This window comes from Nicotiana attenuata, chromosome 10 (assembly GCF_001879085.1).
Source record: "Nicotiana attenuata strain UT chromosome 10, NIATTr2, whole genome shotgun sequence".
In the NCBI taxonomy this organism is placed as follows: domain Eukaryota; kingdom Viridiplantae; phylum Streptophyta; class Magnoliopsida; order Solanales; family Solanaceae; genus Nicotiana; species Nicotiana attenuata.
In genome coordinates, this window is record NC_031998.1 from 28,642,576 (window position 1) to 28,653,572 (window position 10,997).

Here is a 10,997-nt window from a genome sequence, read left to right on the forward strand (position 1 = left end):
TGACCGACGCCAAAGGGAAATGGAGAGAGATACTGCCCGAAGTTCTATGGGCGTACCGCACAACATTGAAATCCAGTACCGGAGCAACACGTTCTCATTAGTTTATGGCGTCAAAGCTCTAATCCCGGTCGAAGTCAGAGAACCCAGCATCAGATTTCGATATGCAATAGAAGATTCAAATAACAAGGCCATGAATACGAGCCTAGAATTGTTGTACAAAAGATGCGAAGCCGCCCTCGTTCGTTTGGCCGCTCATAAATAGCGGATCGAAAAGTATTACAATCAAAGAGCCAATCTTCGACAATTTAACATCGGGGACTTGGTGCTAAGAAAGGTCACCCTTAACACCCGAAATCCAAACGAAGGAAAGCTAGGTCCGAACTGGGAAGGACCGTACCAGGTTCTCAAAATTGCCGAGAAAGGATCCTACAAGCACGGCACAATGAACGGCAAACAACTACCGAGCAACTGGAACGTATCACGCCTAAAGCGGTACTACTGCTAAGGTACGACCCTTTCCATTTTTTATTTACATTTTAAACTAACCCCTGCAGGCGTTCGATCAGAAACAGCAATGGACTCCTTGGCGCAAAGTCTTTAGGTCTAAAAGCACGTGTTGCACTCTTTTTCCCTTAGATCGGTTTTGTCCCAATTGGGTTTTCCGGTGAGGTTTTTAACGAGGCAGCCATTGATGTGCTAATATAGAACAATTCAATAGTATTCGAGGCTTCTTTACAATCAACCTTGAATACTAGGTGACATTACCCTCGAATGTCAACTTTGTTGCGAGGAAATTACTTCATGGCATCAGGGTCTTGATAGGAAGATTTGTAAGGGCCAAACGGTCAAACGAACCGTGCCCGCATAGTTGCTCGAGCCCTAGTACAAAACATGTACGCATGTATAATCAGTTATATAGAGAAGTATTTTTCCTTGCCAATATCTCATGCCTTAGAAAAATTTTGTGCTCTTTCTACTTTACAATTTTATACTCTCGATCTATTATGGCTTAAGGGTTGATCATAACCGGAATTCGGATAATTACCCCCACGCTCGGGGACTGCCGTCCGAAAAATAATGAGATCGAATTATTAAAACTTTGAGATCATAAGACCTATTAGGCAAATCTCGATTTTTATAGGCCACGGCCATCCCACTCGGGGACTGACACTTCGGGCAAGATCGAAGTAAAACAGAAAAATAAGCCCAAGGGGCAAATCCCGGACCAAAGAGGCTACGGCCAAATTAACACAGTTCGGAGAAGTCCGAATTCCGTAACAAAAGAGGCCTTCGAATTCTTTCATAAACCGGGCTACCCCCGGCAAAATCATAAGGCTTTGATAATATCAAGCCTCGAAAACTCTAATGAGTACAAAATTGTTCGAACTCTCGAAAGGTTCCTTAGTTCGTGCTAAGGCATTGCAACCTTTGTGAACATGAATGATAAACAAAGGGAAAACTTTAAAAGCCGAAAAAGGGTGGAAATGCCTTATTTATATGTGATTAAATGATCGTTTTACAAAGGCCAGATCAGCCTAATACAAAATTTACAAAGGCCTAAGGGCTACTTTTACTATGAGTTCGAGAAATCATTCTCACTCGACTAAAAGCCTAAGGACTACCTTATTTCGAGTTCGAGAAGACCCTTACTTCGAGTTCGAGAAATCATTCTCACTCGACTAAAAGGCTAAAGGCGACCTTATTTCGAGTTCGATCAAGTCCTCACTCAATAATTAAGCTTAAGGGTTACATAAACTCAAAATTCGAGTTATCATTCAAGATCCATCGATTAGAAAAGATCGAAGACAAGGCTTAATATCGGCCCTTACCTTTCCCAATCCTTGGACCCTCGAACACAACTTCATGATCTTATGCTAAGGCATTTTGACCCTTACATGAAATAACAAAAAAAGAAAAGAAAAGGATAGCAGATTCATAAGCCATGGAAAGGAAGGAAATTTTTTATATATATCAAAAATCATTAACAATGGCAACATGGCCCGATCAGAATTTTCTAAAAAAGCCAAAACGGCCCTAAAAGAAACACGAAGAAAAAAAACAAATCCTAAGGGCCTAGTCTTCTTCGGGAGCACTATCCTCACTCTCAGGATCTTCCCCACTTTCGGACCCGCTCATACTCCCAGAATGGCCATCGTCAGGAAAGGCCAACACTTTGGCTTCAACTTCAAGCTCTTTGGCACTCTCGATCTCAGCTGCAAGATTAAAGCCACGAACGTGGATCTCCTCGAGAGTCTCTCTTCGAGACTGGCATTTCGCATGCTCGGCAACCCAGTTCGCTCAAACCTGAGCAGCTTCAGCAACCTCTTTTTCCTGATCCTGAGCAGCTTTAGGGTCGGTCCGATAGACGGCCTCCATAGCATCAGTATTGGCCTTGGCCGTTTCGATCTCCAATTTGGCCGCTGCAAGTTCTGTGGCCAGCTTCTCTCGATCGGAAGTTGCTAAACCCAATCGAGACTGGAACTCCTCAATTTTCTTGGCTTGCACCGAGGCATTCACTTTCAAGCTTCGAAGCCGGTTCTCAGCCGAGGCCAGTTGAGCTCGGGCAGCTTCTTTCTCTTAGGCCAAGTGGTCCATCTTCTCCTTCCATCCTTTGGCCTCAGCTTTTAGTGCATCTGTTTCTTCACGAAGCTGCCTAATCACGTCGAGTTTTTGTTGGACCTATGGGTTCGAACCATTAGCTACGACGCCTGAATCGCCATTACTAACTTCAAAAATTCTTCTTACCTGCTCCATCAGTTCGGTGTACTCTTTTTGACCCGCTTCTAGCTCAGCACGGAGGTCTTTAGCTTCCCCTTCTCTTTGCTCACTAAGAAGTTTGAAGGCATCCTTTTCCTCAGCCAGCACCCGGATCTCAGCCTCATAACGGCTCAATTCCCCTCGGAATCAGAGGAAAGCTTCGTGATGAAGCACCCATGCCTGCAAACATAGAAGGAAAAAGTTATACAAAGGGAGAAAAACCGATGTATGAAAATGGATAGGAGAATCAGGGATTACCCGGTTTAGAGCCTGTTGGGCTTCGTTGAAAAGACAAGGCGCTCCCACCTCGCCCATCTGGGCTTGGTCTTCCTCTGTGACCAAACATCGGAGGTAGCTGGCCACCCCTACGGGGGTAGTGAGAACCCGAGCATCCTCCAGGATCGTGATCACGATTGTCCGCTTGCACCCGGGATTGACACTTGGGGCGGGGAATTGGTTGGTCTATTTAAAACTCGAGGAGGCCTCGCCCGAGCTTTTCTTCGGAACCTCCAAGTCACTCAGACCAGTGACATCTTCTACCCCAACAAATAAACCACGAAAGAGATCCTCCTCTCCGTGGGCTCCTTTCCCATGACAAGTCTCTGCGGCCTGAGCATCACGTATCATCGAATCGGAGACTGAAGGAAACAAAGAGGAATCCCCGATCTCTATTTCCCCAAGTGTGTCCTTTGAGGCACTGCCTCCGTCTTGGGGAGTCTCGAGCTCGGTTCCTGCGCCGGTGTCCATCGCCTCTTCAACGACCTCTTTGCCCTGAGGTAAAACATCTTCGGTTCCTTTTGGCTCGGGGACTTGGGCCGAAGTCTCCTCCTCGACCTCATCGAGTCTAGGCTGAGCAGTATCGACTCCCATTGGTACCGAAGCTTTTCGAGCCCCGATGCTAACTCATGCACGGGCCACCAGCCCGGAAGCATCTTCATTCTCTTCTTCTTCACCCTCTTCGGGCACATCTCGTAGCCTGAGGACTGAGTCTATTATTAGATGGATGAAATTTCCCTTGTGGGTTCTCCTCTTTTTGGGCTTTAGCTCATCCAACTTCGTGGAGCTCGGAGCCCCTCTCTTTTTCCGCTCTTTCTTCTATTTCGGAGGAGACGGTTGGGGAAGGTTTTCTTCATCGCCAAATAGGGGCCTCATCGGCACGTCCTTCCCGAGACCTGCAAAAGAAGGGCAAGTAAGATCGAGAAAAAATTCGGACAGTGATCAAAATTGTTGAGTCATACGAAAACTTATCGTGGTTTCGGGCCTCCCATCGAACCTTCGCCAAATCACGCCATGCGCGCTCGGCGTGTGTCGACTTCGACACTAGGCTCCCGACCCAGTTCTCAAGCTGGGGGATTGCACCCGGCATCCAGGCAACGGCTGCACCAAATAAAACGCCAATAAGAAAGGATGAAATAAATAAAGATAATAAGCAGAAGTTAAAGATGGAGTTATACTTACATCTCATATTCCATTTCTCCGGAAATGGCATACTTTCGGTCGGAATTAGGTCCGAGGCCTTCACTCGGACAAATCGGCTCATCCAACCACGGTCCTTGTCCTCGTCCATGCTCGATAAAGCTGCCTTGGAGGCCCGATGTTGCAGCTTTATTAGCCCCCCTCGATAAAGTCGGGGGCTATATAGGCGTATGAGATGGTCGAGGGTGAAGGGAAGCCCGTCGACTTGGCTCACAAAGAAGCGAAGCAATATCAATATCCTCCAGAAGGAGGGGTGAATTTGGCCGAGGGTCACTTCGTACTTCTTGCAGAAGTCCACAATGACTGGGTCCAAGGGTAAGTGTAAGCACTTAGAAACCCCTCCACATGGGCAGTGATTGACTCCTCGGGCGAGGGCACCACCACGTGCTTGTCAACCCAGTTGCAGTCCTCTTAGACTTGGTCGAGAAGGTCACCGGTGATTGTGCATATGTACCTCGACATTGGTTCGCATCGGCCCGCAACCGAGGGGGTTTTCAGCCTTGAAGTCGGAGTCAAGGACGTACCCTCCGAGAACGAATTCTTCAGGGCGTGGCTCCCCGCTGGTTGCTCGCCGGCCGGCTGAGACGAGGAAGCTTTTTCTTTCTGCGGAACGATTTTACATGTTTTGGCCATTTTGTTTTTGTGAACAAGGGAGAATAGAGATTGGGATATTTGGTGTTTTGGGAAAAACAAACAAAGAAACTCAAAAAAGCTTGAAGGTGAAAGGTTCTGTAGAAGGCAAAGGAATATGAAGATTAAAAGTAAAAGTTTGGGTAAGAGAAGGAAGATACATTTATAAGTTGAAGACGACGGTTCAGAACCAATAGAGGCCGACAACAACTGACAGGCATTAAATGCCTCGACATCCGAACCGACGGGACGTTTCGATGCCCACTTGTCGCTGACGTCATGGTCGGGCTGTCACTTACGTCATGGAAAACCGAGGAGAAATTTGAAGACTCAATTCGTTTCTTGTCATCGCACTCCAAAAAACAAGGGGACTATCTGTATACGTTCAAAATCAGGCTGGCATAATTTTGTATGACTAACCAAAATCGGGGTGGCAGATCAAGGCTCGGTCTCGATTATATCAAACCATGGTACGAAGATGGATTGATGAGCTCGTGGATCAATGGCCGATCAAGATCGAGACCAGCCGGGATCGAGACCAAAGCGAGAAAGAGATCGAAGGGAGCCTGCTAAGTCTAATAACTGAAAGCCGAGATATCCATGGTCGGGCAAGGATCGTGGCAGAAATCTCAGCACGTATCAAGCCAGGACCGATTATTTAGTCTATCATGGGATTTGCTTCTGTAATTAGAATTTTACCATAAATGGAATTTCTCTAATATATAAAGAGGGTCCTGATCATTCTGTAACCAACATACATTCACGCATAACAAGGAAATATATTATATTTTTTATATTGCAACTCTGTTGTTCAGTTCATACTTTTCAATAGCATACTCGGTTGGTTCGAGGGCGGTTTAGCTCGAGGGCCACAATTGTTCATCATATTGGTTTGCTCTATTTACTGTTAATTTCTAACATTAATTCCCATATTTATCAGTTTGTGCCAAGTGAAATCACATATCCTTAAAACCACTTATAAGTTTAATTGTTATCCGATTTTAAGGGTAAACAATAATCAACTAAATAGTGTTCAGTAAGTGTTTGATTAATTTGTGTACGCTTCGACTATTCCAAAGATATAAGTTGATAATAATACTTGCTCTTTATATAGTGATACTTTGTTTCTATTTGTCATCTCTTCAGAAAATATATATACGAAACAATGGTGTAGATCTAGAGATAATTTATTAAGTAAAATTCGTTTTCTTTTTCTCTTACGTTTAAGTATAAAGGAGCAGGTAATGCACGCCGAATGGCTTATGCCGAGCTAAATCCAAACGGAAGTTTCTTCATTACTTGGACTGCACAGTGACTTGTGGTAGTGGCTTCTTTTTCGTCAATTTTCACTAAATTGAATTCTGGTGTGTTTTTTCCTTAGAAACACCAGCTTTTCGAAGGTCAAAGATAAGAGGAACCAAACTTTTTAGATGAAAATCTAAACTACATAAGGAACCAATTAAAGGTGAGAATTTAGGAAACTCCAGTTAATATTATGTTCCAGCCTTCATCTGTTTATTTGTTCTAAGGTGTACTTACTACGTGCTGATAAGCTTATATTCATGAGATATAGAGAAGAATAACATTTTCTGAAGAGTATGTATGGAAATTGACAAGAGACTTGGCAATGTTCAAACAGATCATACTGAATTACTGATCACCTGAACACTATCTGATAAGCACGAGAACATATGGCATGCCCAGTCTACGAAATCAAACCATCAACTGTTTTTCAATCCCAAATTAACCTATTCTAGATCTATTAGCAGATTGAAAAATCTTTAAGGTAAAATTCTTTTGAAAAAAAGGAAGAAGATTATTCTAGTGGTATACATGCAAAATGCTCTGAACAACCTGTCTAGTGGGTACAGGGACTACTTGTACAAGTGACGCATCAGCAAAGAGACATTCATGCTTTCGAAGTTTATTCTTTTCGTCCTATACTTTGTGCCATTGCTAGTGCATTTCGATCGAAGTCTAATTCAGGGCAATCTCTTTTGCCTTCCTCTGTCATTTCAAATGAATGAGACCAATCCATGATTTGAAGATACTTAGGGCAACAGTCAAAGATTACAGCTTCAAATGCAAGAGGATCCAAGGACAAGTGTACACTGAAGTGCTTTGTGTCACAGTCAAGATACATTATGCACTCAAGAGCATGTGCCTAATGAAGTTTGGAAAGAAAATCATGGAAAACCAAGACTCAATTCCAATAGAAGAAAAATAAAACAGCTAGGTTAATTTATACTAGTGACAGAGATTGCTCAAAATTTATACTAGTGATACTGGTTAGATGACTGGGTAATGAAGGTACCTGGTGAAATAGTGAAGGTGTGTGCAAGTTGGTCCGAAAACCAATTCACCACAAAAAAGGAAACACGAATAGAAAAAAAAAACAAAGATACATGATATCTTCAGAAGTTTCAATTAAGGCAGAATACATAGCTGGCCCCCTAAACTTGGCCATATTTTTCACCTAGACACCTAAACTAAGGATAGTTCCTATTAAACACCTAAAGTGAAGACAAATTGTGCCAATTAGACACAAAATTTGCAGCTTCAAACAACAAAGATGCGTGTATATCACTTGCTCCCGGCATACTTAACCAATAATAGTAAAACTCGTGAAAAAAGAAGTAAAATGGAAAAAATAAGAAACGAAAGGAAAGGAAAACAGTGATGAAAAATTGAAAACCCCCTCTCTCTTTAACCCATTCTTCCCTAAATTTCAATAGATTGTTATACTTCTTTATGCTTTTCTCCGAGTGATAACTTTGATTAAGAATTTATGTATACCAACGATACAAATTTAAGCATAAACAATAAATTATTTGAAATCATCAAAATTTTCTTAAGGGAATTCTTCACCATTAGGACCTTATAACAAAAACGCAACGCTCAAATTTTTAGAGAGAACCCATCTCGCTCTTCATGCTCTTCTTCTTTTTTTAAAAAAAATCTAATAATAGTAATGTTCTGGGTTGAAGTGTTGGATCTTGTTTTGGTGGTGGAGGTGGTGGCGTGTTATTTGAGATTGTAATAATTTTGGTGGTGGAGGTGGAGACCCAGAAGTCATGGTCTCGCAGTGGTACTGTGGTGGCAATGCGACAGAGTATGGGAGGAGTTGGAATGGAGAATAATAGAAGAAAATGGAAGTAAATCTGTTCTATCGTCTTCTCATTGAATATTAAGTGACAAAACTGACTATAATTTTTTGGTAACTAGAATTGAATTTGAACGTTAGAGTTGGTAGCACAGTGATGGAGCAACAACTATGGTGGGGGAGATGATGCCAATTGAAAGTAGGAAGAAGGAGATTGAAGAAAAATTGGAAAAGAAATAGGGAAAAAAATCTCACGCGCCTCAACCGTTGTGTGCTACACACACTGTGCCATGTCAGCATCATGTGTCTAATAGACACAATTTGTCTTCACTTTAGGTGTTCGACAGGAATTATCCTTAGTTTAGGTGTCTAGGTGAAAAATATGGCCAAGTTTAGGGTGCCACCTATGTATTCTGCCTTCAATTAAATAGGGAACTGCTAGATAGACAGTATAAACCATGGTAAAAGCAAAGGATTTCAAGGAGGAACAACTGAAAGTTGATTCAGGGGACTAAGTCCACTAATTCAGTTCACACAATGTTGTACAGAAGGAGCAGTAGAAGTCAGCTGAACTACTAGATATAATGTGTGATTGATTAAACGTGATCAGCTATGGGGAAATTGACAGAGGAACTACCAAAAACTGGATCATGGTCTAAATATTTCGTTGCAACGAATCCATAACTTGATTAGGAGGCTTTCACTATAGGCAAGCAAATAGGATCACATAGATCAATGGCCGAAAGCTAGTCTTTTTAGTCACAAATGATGGGTTGAATATTAAAGTTTTGATGATTGACAAAGTATGGCTAAATGTTCAAAGAACCAGGTCCTCAACGTAGCTGCTTAACTATTCTGAAGAACCTGCCCTCAGGAGAGAGAATCAGCTCCCCCTGAGTGATACTTGTACGTCTGCACAAGACAGTAATTTTATCTCAAAGTTACCAGGTCCGAGTTTGGTGGACGATGGTTACTATAAGTGATAAGGGTCGTTGCTCAAACAGATATGGATAATTCAGTCAGACTAAAGTCTCAAAGCGTGTGGAATCCTTGGAACAGTAGGAGTCCTATCAAAGAGGAAGCTGACCTTGAATAGGACTCCTTGAAGATCTCAAGTCGTGTTTAAATAGGATTGACTTTGGACTTCTAAACTATCCTTTTGCACATCAATTAAGAGTCATAATTTTTTCACTTGTGCTGAGTACTTGCATCGTATTCTTCCCAAGTCAGTCCAGTGAATATGTTTTAGGTAATTAAGTTGTAATCAAGTGTCATAAACAATCAGTGAGTTAGAGTTAGTATTTTGCTTTACAAGTTAGAGTAACTTTTGAATCAAATAGGAGTAGTTGGAGTACTGGAAAGTATTTAATTACAGTCCTCTAATTGACATTTTGGGTCAGTATTTTAGTGGAGTTGGAGCTGAAAATCCTACGTGGTAGGTCGTGGTTTTTGCACTTTTTGAGCCGGGTGATTTTCCACGTAAAATCGTTGTGTTCATTTTATTGCTCGTTTACTTTACTTTAACGAATACGGTAAAGAACCAAGTTCTTCGGTAATTTATTCGGGCACTCAAACTAACACGATGAAGTGCCTCCAACTGAATCATATAAATCTAACAAAAGTATCATTGCCGAAAATGTACCTGTTGATACAACAATATCACCCAAAAATATTCTAGATAATAATTTCATCTTCCTTCAATACACTTAAGCCACATATAAACAACTGAAGAAACTTGTAAAAACATTTCTCCATTGCCTATATACAAAATATAACTAGAAACATCAAACTCAGTTTAGATATCTAAAACAAAATCTATCAGTTATATCAACATATGTTGAACATATTTCAGTCCTGAAAACCTGTTTGGCGCCACACGGCATTGCGAACCTGACGAAGATCCCTCCCTTTGAGAGTTCTTCCGACGCCTTCCAGCATCGAGAACGTGGTTCTAGGAGATCGCATTGATCCTCGTGCCACCATCTCGTGCGGCGGCAACATCTCATCATCGGCATCATCCTCGTCAATTTCAATATCAGCAAGATCGCCGTTCCTCGGTGCCTTCTTCGGCATCATCGGAACATTCACCGGAGCCGAGTGCTGGAACTTCCTCGCCGGCATGGATTTTGAGTGGTTAAAATTATCCGATGGAGGCTTAGGAATCAAAGGTATTGCACGTGAAAACGCTATCACTGTAGAAGGCGAAGCTGAAATCGGCGCCGTACCGGAAGGCGAGGAAGTGATTGAAGACTTCCGACGGAGAACAGGAAGGTCAGTTTTCCGGTGATCCTCCGATAATGCAGCGAGAATACCAAACTTATCATGCTTAAGGAAGGACTGACGGCGACTATTTTGTGAAGGAGAAGTAGAGCGGCGTTGAGATTCAGTGAAGTCTCTTCCAGTCCAGAACACGTCATCTTCGTTGAGCTCATCATCATCGGCGACCGATGAATCTATCCCGCCGCCAAGAGCAGCATCACTCTGCGGCGGAGAGAACACGCCGAGGAACCGATCGGACGAGGGAGATTGACGGTGGCGGAAGCTAACGACGCCGTTTTGATCCATTGGTGATTTGGTGGTCACGCGAAAAAGCTCTTTTGGTCGTTGCGTATGTGGAACGTTACTGATACAATACAATCTTCTAAAACCAAAGAGATTTTTTGAATTCATATTGGTCCCACTTTCTCTTTTGGACTCTTATCTGACGGTTCACAATAACTCTAGTAGGACTCACTAGTTATTTAACGGTGGATGTTCTAGCAGCTGGGGCCAAGACGTGGCGGTAGGACGCAGAGAGTTCTATTCAACTGGATCCGGCACACGTCATAATCTATCCTTTTCACGGGAGCTAAGGATAGGAATATCCAGCCCTTTAAATTTGTTAAAATCTTTATCTAGCTAATACGTAGTAGCTGTTATAAAATAAAGACGGTAAAGTAAAGACATAGAGAGAAACTGATATATTATTCGAATCCTAAACTGATGTATATAATGAACTGAAATCTCCTCTATTTATAGAAGAAAGGAAGCT

General features: G+C 42.4%; 1 protein-coding gene across 1 annotated transcript; it reads right to left on the reverse strand.

Annotated features, from left to right (window-relative positions):
• On the reverse strand, window positions 9,626–10,797 carry LOC109233888. The gene has a single exon (XM_019399740.1). It carries the CDS (start codon window positions 10,634–10,636, stop codon window positions 9,815–9,817), a length of 822 nt encoding a protein of 273 aa, XP_019255285.1. The 5' UTR covers window positions 10,637–10,797; the 3' UTR covers window positions 9,626–9,814.

Bases quoted from the DNA above. Each gene is read 5' to 3' on its own strand.
- LOC109233888 (XM_019399740.1), bottom strand. From the start codon at position 10,636: ATGAATTCAAAAAATCTCTTTGGTTTTAGAAGATTGTATTGTATCAGT.